Consider the following 20,242-nt stretch of genomic DNA (forward strand, 5'->3'; position numbering starts at 1 on the left):
AAAAAAGCACACATTCACTTATAAGTTTTTTCCGTTAAACAAAAAATCTAGTCAACCAATTTTTTTTAAATTCTCTTAATAAAATACACGAGTTTTAGATTATATCTTATTTCTACTTTATCAAGTAAATTTTATTTTAAATATCTAAAAAAAAAAAAAGAAAACATTGAATGAAATAGAAAAAATTGCCGTCAGCATCCGGTATTTACTTGACGATATAAGCATATTATGAGCTTTCATTTAAAAAAAATCAATGTGGTTTAAAAAAAAAGGTTTTACATTTTGGACTTGACAGGTAAATTTAAAAAACACTTCTTTTTTTTTGTTTTAAATTGGAATATTTTATTTATTGATCTTTTATCTTCAATTTATGATATATAAAACTTTAATCAATTATTTAAATTTTAACCGACATTTTAAAATGGGGGGGTTGAATTAAAAAAAACACGTTTGTCTAAAATATTATATTCGGTTTATTGGAAAGACCATAAAATTTCACATTGATCCTGAAAATATTGTAAAAATTGCACCAATAGAAAAACTTTGATAGATTTTTTTTTTAAGTTCAAAAATTGAAAAAAATTTAGCTCGTAAAATTCAATTGATTTCATATGTAAAAAAAAATGGCTGGTTGAATGCGCACCAACACTTTATAAACACTGTGTTTTTTTTAATAAAAAATATTTCTATAATTTTTTTAACAACTTTAATAGTTTATTTTTGGAAGTATATTCCATACAGAAAATAAACAACCCCATTTAAAAAGAGAAATTACGAGTTTTTTATATTTTATTCGCAGTTTTCTGTTAGGGGTGTCAAAAATTCTGATACACCTTATGCTTTGCTAGAAATTTTAATTAATAATCATATGTAAATACACACTACAAAGATTTAAATAATTTCCTGCCAAACAATTTTTGATTAGTAATGTAATTACTGCTCTACTAGGTGTATCAGAATTTTTGTAGGAATTTTTGACACCCTAACACGAAACTGCGAATAAATATAAAAAACTCATAATTTCTTCGATTAATGTCCTTAATGTTGTGTCACAGTTAGTTTCCTCTTGTATCTGTGAGAGGCGGTGGTCAGTGACAAAGTGGCCGTCTTCCATATTGATATTTTCTAACTCTTTTGTGAGTTCCTGTTCTTTCAGATTAAATATGGTAAGGTTCTCTTCCATTGTGGCTGGGGCAGTAGGTGGCGATGCCCGAGATAGTGTGTCACTAATGTACATTTGGGGTCCTGGTTTGTATCTCACATCTAGAGAGTATTTTTGGAGCCTTAATCGCATTCGCTGGAGTCGCTTTGGGCTCACATGAATGGGTTTTGCCAATATTGTCTCTAGGGGTTTGTAGTCGGAGAGTACTTTGACTTTCTCTTTGCCAAGGATGTATTGTTCAAATCGTTCTGCTGCGAAAACAATAGCAAGGCACTCTTTCTCTATCTGGGCATAGTTTCGCTCAGTTTTTGTGAGTGCCCGGGATGCATATGCTATTGGGTGTCCATCTTGTGTTAAGACTGCCCCAAGGTCAACTTTTGAACTGTCGCATTCAAGTGAGACCTCCTTGCTCACATCATAGTAGTGAAGAACAGGGGCTTTGGTGATAAGCTGTTTGATCTGCGTGAATGCTGTTTCATGTTGTGGTAGCCAATCAAACACAGATTCCTTGTCAAGAAGGCGTCGCAGGGGTTCACGTACTGTGCTGAGTTGGGGGGGCAAATGCGAGGTAGTTTACAACTCCCAGCAATCGCTGAACACCTTGAATATCTGTAGGGCGTTGCATCTCTGATACTGCTGTGACTTTGTCTGGATCGGGTGCTAGCCCTTGTGCGCTGAAGATATGTCCCATGTAACTGACAGAAGATTTTTAAAAAGTGAGCTTGTCCGGATTCAGCTTTATTCCCACTTTGTGGCACCTTTCCAGGAGTGCTGTAAAGGCAGCATCGTGACTTTTGTCCGCTTCCGCATCACTGTCACCAGACCCATAGATTATGGTGTCATCTGCGATAACTTGGGTATTTTCAAGTCCTTCAAAGCAGTGGTCGAATCGTCGCTGTCATTCTTCGGGGGCTGAGCTGATTCCGAATGGCATTCGAAGCCATCGTATTCTGCCAAATGGGGTCCAGCAGGTTGTCAAGTAGCAAGATGATTCATCTAAAACAACCTGAAGAAAGCCATCTTTAGCATCAACAACAGAAAACAATTTGTCCTTCTTTATTTTAGTTGCAATTTCCTCAACAGTCGGTGTTGGGTAATGGTTGTGCCTGATTGCCTTGTTTAGGTGGTATGGATCAATGCATATCCGCAGTTTGTTTGGCTTTCGGACGACAACCAGGTTGTTGATCCATGGGGTTGGTTCTGTGACCCAGGCTATTACTCCTTGATCAACCAATTCATTGAGTTTTCTTTCTAGTTCCGTTTTCAGTGGCAGAGGAACCCTGCGGGGATTATTTTGTATAGGCTTGACGTTTTGGTTGATTTCGATTTTGTATTCGCCTGGTAGTTTCCCCAGGCCAGAGAAAACGTCTTCATATTTTCTGAGGATATCTTCTTTAGTAATTGTCCTTGTCTCCTTTACTTCACTCAGTTGTTGCACACATTCTGTATTAAAAGCTATCAGCCTCAGAGCTGAGCTAGCCTGTCCGGAAAGTAGTGAAGGTGATTTGCCGTCCACCACTTGAAAGTTGACTTTTTTTCTTATGCCATTTATCTCACAATGAAGTATCACTGAGCCCAAGGGTTGCAGTATGGAATTGCTGTACAGCCTTAACCTTGTGTGAGAAGGCTGTAATGGTGTTTTTTTGAGATGTTTATAGTCAGCAAGGGCCAAGGTGCTGCAGCTTGCTCCTGTATCAATTTGGAATCTACACGTGGTCTTTGCACTGTTTCCTGGGATGGATAGACAAATGTCTGCGTGATACTGTTTTCGGTCTGCCAGAGACCCCAGAATATAAATACTTTTGTCACTGCTGTTTGATGTTTTGATATAGCGCACTTTTACAGTTCATTGCGTCATGGGTTTGTTTGGCCGTTGTGGTGGGGTGGTCTGTGTTTGTGATTGGCATACCCTGGCAATGTGATTGCGCTTTGGGCAGATCGCACACGTTAGTCCATAGGCCTGACATTTCCCTTTGTCATGACTCTGTCCACAGAATTTGCAGTCCTTTATAAGTTCGCGTGTCTTTTTTTTTTTTGTCAGCTTTTGTGAAGTGGATGTTCTCTATTTATTTGTTAAGTTTGCCGAGCTGTTGTTCAGCCTGTTCAGTGCTTCGGCAAATATCTATTGTCCGGTCTAAGGTAAGTCCAGATTCGCTAAGGAGTCTGGCCCGTACATTATTATTGCTGGTACCTATCACAATTCGGTCACGCAGTAATTCATCCTCAAGCGCACCGTACTTGCAGGTTTTAACTAGGTTTCTTAATTTATTTAAGTAACTGTCAAATTTTTCGTCCTGTTCCTGTGTGCAGGAATTAAACATATACCGTTGGTATATGGTGTTTTGTTTAGGCTCAAAGTAGTCTGTGAGTCTTTCCAAAATATTTTTTGTACTCGCTTGTTCCTCTTCCGATATTGGCAGATTTTTATATATCTGTAAGCTTTCTTTAGTCTTTACCGATAACAGAAAGCAGAGTTCCTACCTGTATGTTTGCTGCTTTTTTTTTTTCAATCTCCATTGCAGCTGCATAATTTTCCCAGGTTAATTTGAAGAGGGCCCAGTTCTCTCGTAAATCGCCGTCCATTTCCATTTTCACTGGTGGTGGAATTGCATATGCCATGTTGTAGCCGACGAATGTATAAAAATGACCGAATCCACGTGGTTGATAAATTCCATGCCAGGATATGTAAACACAGTCAGAGTTAAAATATGTACGTTTTGCTGAACGATTATAATTATCCACAATGTTTACGTTGTTCCGGAAAGAAGAAAAAATTAAATCCCACTTCGTTATACCATGTAATGAGGCGAAATGTAAACAAAAGAGGACAAAGGCCGTGGTTTGTATGTTAAGCGCCAGAAGCTTTATTATCGGCCGATGTCTTCGTACAGAGCTGTGTGTGCTTCGCACGCAGTTTCGTATTTAGTTGTAGCTGTAGCTATGTATGTACTTCATAACAGCGTTCTTTTCATCAACTGTTGGGGTGGGCTGGTGACGGGATTTATCTTTTAATGGTGAAGTCCGTAACGCCAACATTGCTAGGTATATGTCTTGTCTACTTTCAAACGATTTCTTTAATGTTCTTTTAATTGTTTGAATGTTTCCTTCTGCTAAGACTTGAGAAGGCGCTGGGGTTACAGTTACCAATGGCTTTGAGTTTTGTATCTTCTCCACTGGCAACTTTTTGCGATTCTTTTGTAGGTTAAAAAGTTTCTGCCATTCTTTTTCAATGTTTCTTTGCAGCGTCTGCAATTTCTCCTCAAAATTATCCTTGCGCATTTGCAAAACGGACAACTGTTGTGATTATTATCTTCTTTTAATGTTTCTATGTCCGTCTTGTTTATTTCATACGTTCTTTTTATCAGTCCTAGCTCTTCCGCTGTTTCTGCGCCAATTACTGCATTTGCATTTGTATTCGCCACAATGAAATGCGAACTTATTTTTATATTTTCATTTTGTAATTGTATAACACAGACAGCTCCCTATCGTGGGAATTTGTGTACAGTTCTAGGCGGTTAATTTTTATAGACGTTTTCCTTAATTCTGGCTTTAGTTCAATAGTTTTATATATTTTTGATGGTAATACGTTTACTTCGTCACCTGTATCGATTTTGAAGTTGATTAGTGTTTCGTTGCCCCTTTACTTTCCACTTGTCAGTTTGTAGTGCGTCTACATTTTTTTTCAATATGGCGTCCTTGTTAAAATGGTTTTGCTCCACATGGTCTGAATCGTATGAATGTCCGACATTGTATAGTTTTTTCTTTTTCGTTTGACACATTCGAGCGAAATATCCTTTTTTTACCACAATTTGTGCATTTTTTATTGTATGCTGGACAGTTTCCTTTCTGATGTGACCCAGCGCAGTAGTAGGTACATGTTTCAATCCATTGTGTTTTGGCGCGCTTTCTGTCTTCACCTTTGAACATGACGTTGGAAGACAGCTTGTTTTTCTTTGGATTGCGAATTGTTGAAATATTTTCTGTTTCGCATGTAGCCATTATCTTTGAATGTTTCTTCATTTCTTCAGCACTCACGCCTGCTTGTATTTGCCTTTTGTAGATCCAGTGAAGGTTCTCTGAGCATTCTTTCTCTCAACATGTTGTCGTTGACGCCACAAACTAGAATGTCTTTTATTAATCTTTCAGTGAGGTCACCGAATTCACATTTGTTTCCCTTTTGTTGTAATTCCGTGACGTACTCATCATATCTCTGTGTTTCTTTCTGTTTGCACGTGAGAAATTGATATGTGAGAAACGTCAGGTTTTTCTTGGTTGACAGTGCGCATCAAATTTTTCTATTACTTTTTTCAAGCTTAGTTTCTCGTCGTCATTTTCAAAGTTGAACGTATAATGTATTTTCCTTCCCTCGTTTCCTATACAGGTCAGCAATATTGAAGTTTTCATCTTCTCCGGTTTCTTGTCCGACTCTGTAGCTCGCAGGAACAATTGAAATTGTTTTTTACAAGTTTCCCATTCCTGTCCGAGATTATCCGAAGAAAAATTTAATTCTTTTGGATGTGGTAAAAATTCCATTTTTTTCCCCCGAGAAGATATTGATATACAGCTGTGAGTGTTGACGGTTCGATGTCTTATCCTGACACCATTTTATATTATGGGTTGATGCAGGTGAATATTGTGGTGTTTCTCACTTAGAACGCAAACGCCAAGTTTGTTTTAAGACTTTGTTCAGCCGAGAGCCAACCGCAAGTATCTACATGCTGTCTCTTTTGTGCACCGCCCGTTTTCCGGTGTTCCCCCTGTTATCAAATCCTGTGTACCTACGTACATTACATCTTTCCCCCCGCCCCCCAAAAAAGGTCCATTTATCATGGAAAAAGGTCAGGGTAGACTACCCTTGTGACCCTTTTGTGGTTGAGGATTATTCTGCCTCAGTATGTGACAATTGAAATCCCCCCCTTTTTTTTTAAAGTTAAGAAAAAATAAAAGGTAATTGTTCAATCTTTAGTCAATCCGGACTAAAACGATTCGGTGGTCTTATTGTATGGCCCGATCGTCGTGGCAGGGCTAGTGGGGTATGCTCACTCACTTCTCTATCTGGCTGCTCATAATCGGGCGAATTCTCATGTGTCAATGGAGTCTGTGGATGTGTGTTATTTTCTGTTGCCATATCTGGAGGCATGTTTAGTTCCGTGAAAATGCGTTCTGGATTGTTTTCACTTGGGGATTGAGGTGCTGGCTTGGTGATACAACGGCAAGACCTGATGTGATCCTGATGACGATGAACCAACCGGCCATCCTGCAATCTGATTAGAAAGGATAAAGGAGATATTCTTTCCAGAATGTGACCAGCAAACCACATGGATCCGGAACCAAAGTTCTGTGCAAATACTGCTTGCTCTTCATCAAATGAACGCATCTGGGCAGATTTGTCATGGTGAAACTATTGACATTCTTGGTTGTTATATACAACACTTGAGGTTGCGGGCTTCATACGATTCAGATTGGTGTGCAATCTTTGCTTCATCAACAACTCTGCTGGGGTAGATCCCGTTGTTGTGTGAGGCGTTGTCCGGTATGTCAGCAGAAAACGGGATAGCTTTGTTTCCAGAGTTCCTCCCGACATTTTTTTAATACCGTTTTTAACCAGCCCAACTGAGCGTTTGGCTAGACCATTTGATGCCTGATGATGTGGACTGACGAGTTTGTGTCTGTTTCATGAACTCTGCAAATTCTGAACTGGTGAAGCATGGGTCATTATCACTGACAACAATGTGCGGGAGATCATGAGTAGCAAAACAGCGCCTCAACCTTTCAATTGTAGTGGCTGAAGTAGCTACACTTGTGGTATAGACATCAACCCATTTTGAGTGTGCATCCATAATGACAAGCAGGTATTGGCCATTGTAATCGGCATAATCAACGTGAACCCGCTGCCAAGGTTCAGCTGGCCATTCCCAGGGGTGTAGTGGTGCCTTAGCAGGTAGGCTTCTGGAGCACTGACAAGGGTAACAGTTGTTCACCTTTTTTTCGATGTCAGCATCTATCTCAGGCCACCATACATAGGTCCGGGCGAGGGCCTTCATCTTGACTATGCCAGGGTGGCATTGGTGAAGCTCGTCCAACACTCTCTGCCTGAGATGGTGGGGAATTACCACTCGTGAACCCCACAGCAGGCACCCCCTTTCAACACTTAGTTTGTTTTTATGAGCGTGAAATGGTAAATACGGAGCATCATGTGGGAGATTGCACCCTCCATGTTGTGTGGCTTGAACAACCTTAGAGAGGATGGGATCTTTGCATGTATGAGCACAAATGTCAGTCGAGTCAACAGTGGAATTGTCCAGGTGATCCATGAGATGTATAATACAGCCTGGTGTTGGGACATCTAACGCTTCCTGCAGGGGGAGACGACTCATTGCGTCGGCAGTGACGATGTGTGAACCAGGCCTATATTCTATCGTGTAATCGTAAGCACTCATCAACAGTGACCAACGTATTATTCTTGATGGCAGGGTGTCCAATGTTGGCTTTGTTGGGCTAAAGAGGCTGATAAGTGCCTTATGATCCGTAATGATACGGAATGCACGTCCAAATAAGTATTGATGAAACTTTTTAACCCCAAAGATAATACTCAGTCCCTCCTTGTCCAACTGACTATAATTTTTCTCAGCCGGTGACATTGTTCTCGAAGCAAAAGCAACAGGTTTCTCTGAACCATCGGCAAAGATGTGCGACAAAACAGCTCTGACACCATATTGACTGGCGTCACAGGTCAGTACCAGTTCCTTCTTCGGGTCATAGTGAACCAGGACATTTGTGGTCTGCAATGCATCTTTGGCTCGCTGAAAAGCTGTTAATTGGGGGGGGGCCCACGTCCAAGAGACACCTTTCTGCAGTAGATAATAGAGGGGGCCCAACTTATCTGCGACGTTGGGGACGTACCTAGCGTAGAACTGGAATAAGCCCAAGAAAACCTTAAGTTCGGTCACATTGCGTGGGGCTGGTGCATCCCGGATGGCACGGATCTTTTCTGCTGTAGGGTGAAGGCCTTTGGAGTCAATCCAATGACCTAAGTAGGTTACGGAGGGTGCCATGAACTTGCACTTGTCCAGATGAACGCGGAGACCAGATTCTGAGAGTTTCCCTAACACTCGGTCAAGGGTGCTCAAGTGTTCTGCGTCTGATGATCCTGTAATTAGTATGTCGTCCTGATAGCATACGGCATGTGGTTCATTTGCCAACAAATTGTCCATACAGCGTTGATAGATACCAGGAGCTGATTTTACTCCAAAGCTGAGGCAGTTGAACCTGTAGAGACCCCGTGGTGTATTGATTGTAAGGTACTGCTTTGAGTTTTCCTCTAACGGAACCTGCAGGAACGCTGATCTCAAGTCAAGCTTGGTGAATTTCTTTCCCTGCACCAATTTTGCATACAAATCATCAATCCTGGGGATAGGGTACTGGTCGAGATTTGAACATTTGTTTATTGTAGCTTTATAATCTCCACACAACCGTATTGTTTGGTCAGTTTTGACAACTGCTACTATAAGGGCAGCCCATTCTGAGTATTGTACTGGTTCGATAATACCCAGAGACTCTAGTCGATCCAGCTCCTTGTCAACCTTTTCACGCAGTGCAAAGGGCACGTGTCGAGCCTTGCAGAATATGGGCTTTGTTTTCGGGTCAACACTAAGTTTTGCTGTGAAACCCTTCAGTGCGCCCAATTCATCCTTGAAAACATCGGGGTATTTTGCAATAATGTCTTAAATTGCAGGTGTAGCATTTACTGCTTTCAGCTGATGGATGCGTTTCCAGCTGAGTTGCACTACTCGTAACCAGTTTCTACCAAGAAGTGCAGGGCCAGAACCAACACTAATGGCAGACGAAACTGTCGGCCATCATAGTCTACCGACACTTGACATGTACCACACGGCGTGATACTTTCTCCCGTGTAGGTTGCTAGTTTCTGTGATATAGGCTTAAGTACCGGCTTATCAGGTTCACGTCATAGTTTTTCAAATGCATTGCGGCTGATCAATGAAACAGCAGCTCCGGTGTCGATCTCCATCTCAACATTGCGACCATTTATGCCCACCAACACCATCAGGGGCTCGGTTTTGCTATTTGCTGGCAGGTTAAAAAGCCTATGCACCGAGGCGCAGTCGCTGCCTTTATCTCCGTCTACTGGTTCTTCACTGGTGACCTTGTGGGTTTTACGATTTCCAGCTCTGTCGTTGTACTTCCGGGTCAAACAGGCTGGCGAAATGTGACCGGTTTCATGACAAAAATTACACGTTGCCTCTTTGAAACGACAGGAGTCTGGGTATTGTTTTCCATTACATCAGAAACATGGTCTTTGTTTTTGTCTCCATAGTGGAGTAGGCCGTTCAACCTGGTTGACTTTCGTCTGTATTGTAAAATTGGACGTTGAACAGACTGTCATGTCACTAACATTCCTGTCTGCACTTTCCATGGCAAGAGCTATCTGTCGGGCATAAGGAAATGTTAGTTTCCTCTCGGAAAGCAGTCGCCGCCGGATTCGGTCATCCATCAATCCAACGACGTGCAAATCTCTCAACATCTCTTCTATCGTATTTCCAAACTCACAAAACTTTGTAATTTTTTTAAAATGAGCAATAAAATCCGAAATGGACTGACCTGGTTGTTGGCAGCACATGTAAAAGTTGAATCGCTCAACAATTACGGACTATGTTGGGTTGCAGTGCTCTTTTAACGAGAGTGAGAGTTCCTCATAACTTTTGTCTCTTAAGCTGTGTGGCATAACGAGATCCTTCAGCAGAGAAAATGTTTCACCACCAAAAACAGAAAGAAGGACGGCCTTTTTCTTTCCTGGATCTTGTATTCCGTTAGCCTCGAAATAATACTCCAATCTTTCTGAGTATGTGTCCCAATCACCTCCACTCGGCGAGAATTCGTCGATTTTACCATAAGACGTCATGTTTTTAAAATGCGTGTGTGCAGGTAGAAATATGTCGCTATTTAATTTCTATTAAATGCGATGTTTTTCGGAGAAAAAGTTTAAATAACTTTCCCCTTTATGAGAAATGATCTCATCCTCGTCGCCATGTGATGTTTCTCACTGAGAACGCAAACGCCGAGTTTGTTTTAAGACTTTATTCAGCCGAAAGCCGACCGCAAGTATCTACATGCTGTCTCTTTGTGCACCGCCCATTTTCCGGTGTTCCCCCTGTTATCGTTCCCTGTGTACCTACGTACATTACAAATATTAGTTAGAATCATGTTAGTAATTTGTTAGTGAACATTCATTGAAGAGATGAAATGCAGGTGGTATCGTAACAAGGAATTTATTTACACTGAATAGAAACAAAGCAGTTTACTACTAAAAACAGTGTAACCCAACGGTAGTGGGAGGTTGCAGTCAAGGGTGACGGTGGCAGTTACTAAGTCAAAGGAAGATAACTCGTGTTTACTCCATATGTAACACTTACGGCTGAAAAATTAGTACCAGTTATTAAAAGGCAAACAAGAGTCTTACAACTGGTAAATTATTAGTCTCAAAGGATTAACGAAGGAAACTGCCGTGTTTTGAGGAGTTCCTTTCTGTAAAAAACAAAGATTAATTTCGCCGACGAGACGAGCAGAATATCGGCCCTAGAAAGAAAATCCCCTCTTTGTTCTAGGAACTTGAAAGATTATTCAACCGAAGTTTCCTTCAGAAAGGAGATCATAATACAAGAATTTACCCGGTATTTGTACACATAAAGCCTACCAAAGCGGCTTTATGATCTTCTGTTTCTTCCCTTTGAATTAAAAGGTACCTGAGCATTGACAAAGGAAAATTATTTTAATTTTTTCTCTCCTTTAAGGTTAAAAAGACTTTGTTTGTAGTGATTCCTTTCGGAAAAGAAAAAAAAACATTTTATGGAAAGACTGAACATTTCGTTAAAAGAACTGAATTTAAAAAGGACTCAAAGGAACTGTTTTCTGTTTTTTATATGTTCTTTGCTTTCAGGCTTTCTTACAAATAAGAATTGTCGTATTTTTTTTGTATTATTTTTTCATTTTTAATGTTTCCTAAGGGTTTTTTTAAAACCCCAGCCTTGGGAAATAAAAACAGGTTATAACTTTTTGTTTTCATAAACTTGGATCATTTTAAACACATTCGAGTCTGTATTTCTTTTGCCCATTTCCGAGAAATTTGCTTTATATGGTTTTTTCACCCTTTTTTTTCTTTCCCTTTTGTTGCCATGAAAAACGGATTTTGGTGACGAACCCAAAATTCCGTTAGTACTGGTCTATAAAGCTCGACCCTGAAAGCCAGCCACTAACAATTTTCCAAACGCCACTTGGAAGGTATTGTTTTGAATGACTGTCATTCGGTTTGTGTCAGTCAGGACATCTACCAACTCGAGATGGACAGAATACTCGAGAAATGCACTGGTTTTTGTGGTATAGCTGACGATATCACCATATATGGGTCGACAGAGCAGGAACATGACAGAAACCTAAGACGTTTCATGGCGGTCGCTACTGAAGAAGGTCTTACCTTGAACTAGGAGAAGTGCAAAATCAAACGCCATGAAATGTCCTTCTTTGGAAACCTGTACACACACACATACACACCGGATTAAAACTAGACCCAGCAAAGGTACATGATCTACAGAAGATGCCTGAACCACATAAGACGGAACTACAACAATTCTTGGTTACGATGACATACCTATCTCGTTTTGTCAAGGACTTCAGCTCCAAGACTGCAGTGTTGAGTGACCTATTACGCAAGGATTCTGCTTTCCAGTGGGAACCTCACCATCAGGAAGCTTTCAAAAAGATAAAAATATCTGGAACGTCCCTGCTCCACTATTTTGACCATAAAAAAACGATATACATGCACTGTGATGCGAGTTTACATGGAATTGGTGCAGCTCTACTATAACCAGATGAGGATGGCAATCTATCGCCTATCACATATGCTAGCAATAGCCTCACACAGAACAGAGATATGCATGTATCGAATGTGAGCTACTGGCTATCATATTTGGCACACAGAGGTTCCACACATACCTCTATGGCCACCATTTCCAAGTCGTCACTGACCACAAATCCCTCACTATGATCATCGACAAACCACTCACTTCAGCCCTGGCACATCTGCAAAGGATGTTAATAAAACGCCAAGTATACAACTTCAGGCTCACATATAACAAGGGATCTGACATCTTGGCTGGCGGACTATTGCACCTACCATCACCTTATAATGCGGACCCTATCGAGCTTGATGTACAGGTTGATACAGGTTGTTTTTCCACTGATCGCATCGAACAGCTGAGACAGTGTACAACAGCAGATCCTCTGCTTAACCAGCTGAGAGAGACCATCATCACAGTATGGCCAGAGACAATCAAGCAGCTGCCCACTGACATCAGTGTTCTGGGGTCTAAGACATCAGTTCTCGATTGATGATGGTCTTATCCTCAAAGGACAACAAATTTTCATCCCCAAGACACTTCAAAAAGACATATTAGAACAACTTCATGCTGCTCATTTAGGACAGGAGAAAACAAAACTCCTTGCCAAGGACACTGTTTATTGGGTAAACATAAACAAAGACATTGAACAGTTCACAAAGTCTTGCAGTATCTGTCAACAGCATCAGCCCTCCCAAATGCAAGAGCCACTTATGCAACATAACATCCCAACAAAACCATGGGACTTAGTTGGCACAAGCCTGTTTGATCTCCATGGAAGTCAATGGTTGATCACAGCTGACTATTATTCAAAGTATCCTATGGTCAAACGCCTACCTGATCATTCACCAAGCAGTGTCATAGTGAACATCACATGCCAAATCTTCTCAGAGTTTGGCATACCATCAAAAATAGTCAGCGATAACAGACCACACTTTTTAAGTCATCTCTACCGCGAATTGGTCAAAGAATGGGGTTCCATCATGAGACCACATCACCTTAGAGACCACAAGAGAATGGTTTCATAGAACGTTAAATAAGAACTATCAAGACCATTCTCAAGAAAGCCAAACAGTCGGGAACAACTCCTGAGATCGCACTGCTGCACTGGCGCTACACCCAAATTTCAAGTGTCATACCAAGCCCTGCACCCCTGCACAACTACTCATGAGTGGATGAATCCAATCTCCACTGATCACCAAAATCAGAAACGACAACCATGATCAGGATCAGATATACAGCGCATTCCAACAACATCAGCAGAACCAAAAGAGCTATTTTGACCGACATGCACTCAAGGAAGATCTACCCCCCCCCCATACCGTGGCCAATGGGTAAGGGTACAGAATCCTGTGTCTGGAAGCTGGGACCCAGCGACTGTAGTATCCCAGGTAAATGGTCACCGCTCCTATCTCCTGGAGAATGTCAATGAGCATGTGCTGCAAAGAAACCGACAACACATAAGAAGTATTCCAGTGACGCCTACCCCACAAATGTCGCAAGACCTCCCCAACATAGTTCCACAAAAATGTGTGACATCTGTGGATCACTTGTGTGTGCAGCCCCAAACATACCAAATGACACTCAAAAATGTACCCGTAGTGGTAGGTTGGTACGACCATCATCAAAAATGAACTCATGATGAGCACACGCTTATAATCTTCCAGCAAACATCTCATGGGGCAGAATAATCCCCTGCTTCTCTGTAGCTGTTCAGGCAGTCTATCCTGAACCAGCTTTTCCATTTTCTTTATTTTGTTTTACATACCTAAGTCATCTTTCGTCCCGGTTTCTTGATCTAACTTTTGTATGCACTCTCGCATGTGCATAGTATTAATAAAGCGGGACGCCATTATTTCAGTTCCTTTCTTACCAATCAGACACACGTGTTCCACATCTCATTATTACACATATATGCACAACACAGCATGACAGAAGAGAGAGAAAAGATCAAGAAGAAGCTTCTACAGACTAAATTCCCTAGATTACATGAACAACAGCAAGAATTATACAGTGAAGCTAACAAGAAAGTGAAGACACTTGCATGCCCAGACAAGAGAGCGGCCATAGAACAACTCGCAGCTAAGGCACAGGAGGCAGCAACACAAGGAGAACAAGAGAGGCTGTATAAGTAAGTGTGCAGGGAATTTAAAGGGAGTACAGATGTCCCAGTAAAGAAAAAACAAGAAAAACTGCTGATAATTGAAAAAAAAAAAAAAGAAGAGAGATGGGCTGATCACTTCCGGGAATCCTTGACCGACCATCATCTGAGAAAATAGCTGACATTCCAAAAGCTGAAGAGGAACTGAATATTAACACCGACCCTCCAGCGGCAGAGGAGATCATAGTTACTATTAAGACCCTGAAGAATGGCAAGTCACCAGGTGCAGAGAACCTTGTTGATGCAGAGCTATTCGAGACAGACCTTGAGCTTGCAACTCAAATCCTACTACCACTGTTCACAGCAATATGGGAAGGTGAGAAAAGTCCCTGAAGACTGGAACCATGGTGTAATTTTCAAGATCATAAAAATGGAGGCATTAAACAACTGTAACAACTCGAAAGGGATCACTCTTCTCTCCATGCTAAGTAAGATACTAGCCAACATCATAATAACAAGAATGTCAAATGTTGTTGACAACAAACTGAGAAAAGAACAGGCAGGGTTTAGAAACAGCGAGGATGTACAGACCAGATCTTCGCACTCCGGAACATCATTATGCAGTGTACATAGACAGCTATATGTGAGCATTGTTGACTTTGCGAAAGCTTTTGACAGCATCCGCAGAGAACATCCTACATCACTATGGTATCCATCCAAGCTGGTTCACCTGATCAAGAGTTTCTATAAGAACTTCAGATGCTCGGTCGGATATAGCAACACGTTCTTTGACATTAAAACGGGTGTCAGGCAGGGATGTGTGATGTCAAGAATTTGAGTTGTTTCAATAAACCGCTTCCCCACAAATGGCTTTTTAAAATCTTATAAATTTGAATTATTTTGAGTTATCTCCTGTTTTCCTTCACTGGCTTCAAGATGGCGAAGTGAGATCGTCTTTTATAGTTTCACTATAAAATTTTATTTTTTTTATTAAAAAACACAACTACTTGATCAATTTACATAATTTTTTGTGTATAATGTTTTTTTTTCTGTCACGGATATATACTTCATATAGATTTTTATCAAAGGGCGGCTCCGAGAAGAATGCCTTATCGAGAATAGAGCCATCACAATTTCTTCACGCTATATTACGTAAATATTTGGTGAAAAAAGGACCTGAAATCTCTACAAACAGAGACACCTTTAATTGTGCCGAAGATATCCTAATAAGAGGATGGCATCTTTTAAACATTTTCATGTTGTTTATATCTACTAAATATTTGAACTTTTCTCGATTCAATTAGAGTCCTAAAGGACTCGATTTATGCCTAATCTATATATATAAAAGCGAAAATGTATGTATGTATGTATGTGTGTTCGCTTTTTCTGTGTGTCTACAAAAGGCTTCTTTCAGAGAAGCGGTCGGTCGGTCGGTCCACAACTTTTTAAAACGTTTTATATCACATACAAATCGTAATATCTCACACTTAACAACGAAGCTCGCCTGTCTATTTAATTTGCTCGCTTTCGGGAAGATAAATATTCAATATTTGTCACTCGCCGCATGTGGGTTAGTCTTTTTCCTATAACATCTTGGGGGGGGGGGAAGCGTTCAGCAGTAAATGAATACTATCCCGCAGTCAAAACTTGACCTCATTTCAAACGGGCACCTGCTAAATCCAACTAATTAAATAAATTCAAACTTTTCCGTTAGCATCTCGCGGTGGGGCGGGGCAATGGTTAACATCGCACGTTTTTTTTTTTTCACCCTTTAATTTACAACTTTGCCTCAAGAGTTCGGGTTCGATCCTCATACTTACTTTTTTTAACCCCCCCCAACACCCGGGCAACGCCGGGTACCCCTCGCTAGTGCCTAATAAAAGGCACCAGAATTCTTGCCAAGAACACCATGAATTACCATGGACCCTTTCGAAGGAAAACGAACTCCACTCCACCAGAAGGAGTTAACTATTGGCTCCCTATTTGGGAGGCAAAACTGACCCACCGTTTTGCAAGGGCTGTACCAGGACCAATAACTTTTCTTAGCTGTTATAACTGAATAAATTTGGAGTTTAAAGGTATGGCTTTGTAATTTGTGGATTTATTTTGCCTCTGCCAGGTAGTATTGAGTTTGTGAGATTAATTTTCTCACACTATATAATGTGCATATCTGTGAAGGAACGAAAATATCATTTTCCAAAAATTAAGTAAATTGATTAAATAGTTTTATTTTTAACTAAGAAAATCAAATTTTATGTGTAAGCAAAAAGGAACTTTCTCGTGTTACCACTTTGAAGAAATAGGGTCAGATCACTTCACACTAATTAAAAGTTGCGATATTAGCTTTGTAATGCCTGCGATTTCCCATTAATCGCTTAAAATCAGCTAAAAATTATTTTCTCCATAAAACTAAAACAACTTCATTAATTCATGTGATTTTTGGTATGATGTTTTCGTTTCGTCTCATTATAAAGATCCTCGTCCCACAAATTATAAGGATTGCTCTTTATTATTGTTTTTTTTTGTTTGTTTGTTTGTTTTTTTAGATAGGGGAACATTCTGGACAGCCAGAGCCACCAGTAATTTATTAATTGCTACCGTCGAAGTTAAATATTTGGAAATTGAACCTCTCACTGAAACTTAAATTACGATGGAAATTAACCGGAACTACACCTGTTCCAACATCGTTTGCGTTGATTTATGTCGCCTATTTTACTGGTTTGCCAAGTAAACAAACTGAGAGCCTTTTTGCGGGGTATTGGGATTTAATATAAAGTTAAAAGTGTCATAACTATGATGATTACCTCTCTTTGTTCACTCTTCTATGTTGTAAATACACAAAGTTTTTACTTTTTTTCAACAACGAACTTGCCGCCTTCGATTGCATTCTCATAGCCATTATTTCACGATCAGATGCCATTTGTCCCATGGTAAAGAAAAACAATTCATCCCCCTTCCCCGGTATAAAGTAAGTATTGTTTCACTGTTTCCATAGCAACGTACTCATATTTTACTTTTGAACAAAATTGAGTTTTTCCGGTTCTTTCCTACTAAAACAAAATATAATTAAAATCTGTATGATGTACGTACCCGTGACGGAACGAAAATATCATATTCCAAAAATTACGAAAATTGATCCAGTAATTTTATTTTTATATATAAAAAAAAAAAACCGGTGCTAATGCACTTTCGCGCTATTTTTAAATCGTATTTCCAAGTTTAATTAAAATTTTATGATGTTTTGTTTTTTTTCAATTGTAAGGTTAAAGTATAGATTAGGTACAAAACTCCCACCCTTAGTATAACTTTTGTACCATTTAAAAGAAGGGCTAAAAAAAACTAATAATGATTTTTTTTTTTTTTTTTTAAATTTTCATCGTAGGAAATTGCGAGACGAAAATCGTGTTTACATAATTGGCGCTTTAAAATAACGTTCCCATGTAGTAGACATTCTGAACCTGAAAACATACCCGGGTTTAATAAATCTAGCAAAAATCAACTAATGGTCAGATTTTCATGAAATTTTCGATACTTATCTATTTTAGAATGAAATTATATATTATGGTGAATTTCCTTCTGCTGAGGCTGGAAATGGAGAAAGTTGCAACAGGTTGCCTTGTTGCGACCTCTAAGGTCTGGAAGCACCAATGTGTGTTCAACCTCTCTCACTGCCGAAATGTCAATGCCAAAAAAAAAAAAAAAAGAAAAAGCATACACCTCCTTATGCGGTATTCAGCCGCTTTGGATAGGAAGCAGGAGCGGAATCATAACGTGAAATCACGTTCACATGTGAATCATGCATGCTTAAGAATTAAAAGATGGCACCACAGACGCCCTGAGAGGCTGACGCTTAACATAATTTCTCACACATTCCCGTCTTAAGACACAAAATAGAAAAAGGAGTCTTGGAATATATTTCCTTTTTCTTTTTTCCAGTATACAAGCCCCTAGGAAAATGCCTTAATGATCACCTCATATTTAAACCCCCGCTAGTCTCGCTCACTAGCCAAGGCAAGATATTCCTCACTATTTTTGCTTACTAGTCCACATAAGATATCCCTCGCTAGTCTTACTTACCAGCCCACGCAAGATATCTCATGCTAGTCTCACTTACTAGCCTATGATACTCGGCTAGACACAGCTAGCCCTCCCTCACCGACTAAGCACACCGAATTTGATTTTAAATTTCTCAAAAAAACAACTTCTTACATACAGGTCGACCGAATCACCTAAGTTCTTTTAAAAGTGACGGCATTTTTTTTTTTTAACCAAAGCATTTGACTCGAATCGTACTCTCATAAAATAACATTCGTTTATAAGCGCCTGCTTTTTTTCTTTTCTCAAAAAACAACGGAATTTCACTCCAAAGTCCATGTTTGAAACAACCACGTTTTAATACATACAAGTCAACTGAATTGTGTTCTTTTAAAAATGATGATTTTTTTCCCAAACAAATTCGACTCAAATTGTACTTTCATAAAAGAACTCTTTCGTTTAAAAGCAACAATTTTTTCTCCCAAAACAACAGGATTTCATTTTAAATTCCGCATTGAAAACGACTTGCATGTGCATATAAAAAAATTATCCATCGTCCGAGAAATTATCACAAAGTTCAAGATTCGAACGCATGTTTAACTTCATGGCATCAAATTTTTTCTGAACCTGCTTGCTGATAAACTCGATATTCAGGGTTCTTCCAGGAAAGAGATACGCGCTGACAGCTATTCAACCCAGGATGACGCCATCATGGAAAATAATTCAATCTGGTATAGAAATTACTGACGGCAACCTGTTGCAAGATATGGCAAATTTCCTTCTGTTGAGGCTCGAAACAGAGAAAGTTGCAACAGGTTGCCCTGTTGTGACCACTAAGGTCTGAAAGCACTAATGTGCATCCAACCTCTCTCATTGCCGGAATGCCAATGCCAAAAAAAAAAAATCACACACCTCCCTATGCGGTATTCAGTCGCTTTAAACAGGAAGCAGGAGTGGGGGCATAAAGTAAAATCATGTTCACATGTGAATCACGCATGCTTAAGAATTAAAAGATGGTACTGCAGACTCCTAAAAAGGCCTACGCTTAAAATAATCTCTCGTATGCTGTTTTCGCAAAATATATGCATGGAAATACTTTTTAGTGCGTGCCCCCCTCATATTTATTTTTTCAAAATTTGAACAAAATATACTTAAATCTATCGAAATTTCTATTTATTATGAAACATAAGAGTTCAAATAAGTAAAAGATATTTAATTTTTACAAATTTAAATGCACGTATTGAACAAAAATTTACCTTGAAGTTGCAATTAAAAAATTGATATAAATTTAATATTTTTGTGTTTTTTTAATAGAGTTTTTTCTAATTAATATATACTATAATCAGTTGAATTGCTAAGAAAAAGAAACTTCCAAAAAATTAATTAATTTTTAAAAGATTAAAACGATTAAAATTCCATTATTTCAAAATGTCTCATTACAACATAGATTTTTAATTAATTGTCTTTAAATTAAATTTCTAAGTGAAACTGGCATTGGACAGACCATTTTTCTAGATGAGTTCATAATTAAAGGATACTCTAATTTAACTTCAAAAGCTGACCCCCAAGATCGCCATGGGCATGGAATATGTGCCTATATTAAAGATGGCTTTCCATGTGGTAGTGACATCTCCAGAGAAGATCCTAACTTACCCTATATGTGCTTCTGGGTTGCACTAACTCAAACTACTGCATTTATATTTACTCTCTATCGCCCCCACAAGAGCAGAGTTACTATCTTTAAAAGCATATCTGAGAAAATTTATCACGCCCCATCTGCTTATCCTTCAGCTAATATTCATGTCTGGAGATTTCAATGTTCACAATGAGGAACTCACTCAAAGAAGACCGACGATGAGGGGAGGTTCTGTCATGATTTCTCCATTGCTTATGATTTCACTCAGATTGTTCACGAACCCACTCGTGTGCCTGATACTGACCGCCAGTATGCAAGTCTCCTAGACCTCTTTCGCACAACTTGCCTTGAACTGTGTTCAGCTTCTGTTCTGTCTCCACTTGGATTTTCCAACCACT

General features: G+C 39.6%; 2 protein-coding genes across 3 annotated transcripts in view; both read left to right on the forward strand.

The window, feature by feature from the left end:
- The first annotated feature begins 14,693 nt into the window (after positions 1–14,693).
- LOC145242808 (uncharacterized) lies at positions 14,694–15,011 on the forward strand. The gene has a single exon (XM_080105937.1). It carries the CDS (start codon positions 14,694–14,696, stop codon positions 15,009–15,011), a length of 318 nt encoding a protein of 105 aa, XP_079962063.1.
- A 1,920-nt stretch (positions 15,012–16,931) lies between these two features.
- The window catches only part of LOC145242333 (uncharacterized), a 38,503-nt gene continuing 35,192 nt past the window's right edge, over positions 16,932–20,242 (forward strand). For both annotated transcript variants that reach the window (XR_013862704.1, XM_080105344.1), the window contains exon 1: positions 16,932–17,141. The gene's annotated coding sequence lies outside the window, so the exon portion shown is untranslated. The remainder of the gene's footprint in view (positions 17,142–20,242) is intronic.

This window comes from Euprymna scolopes, chromosome 21 (assembly GCF_053919585.1).
Source record: "Euprymna scolopes isolate OS-2025 chromosome 21, ASM5391958v1, whole genome shotgun sequence".
NCBI lineage: Eukaryota > Metazoa > Mollusca > Cephalopoda > Sepiida > Sepiolidae > Euprymna > Euprymna scolopes.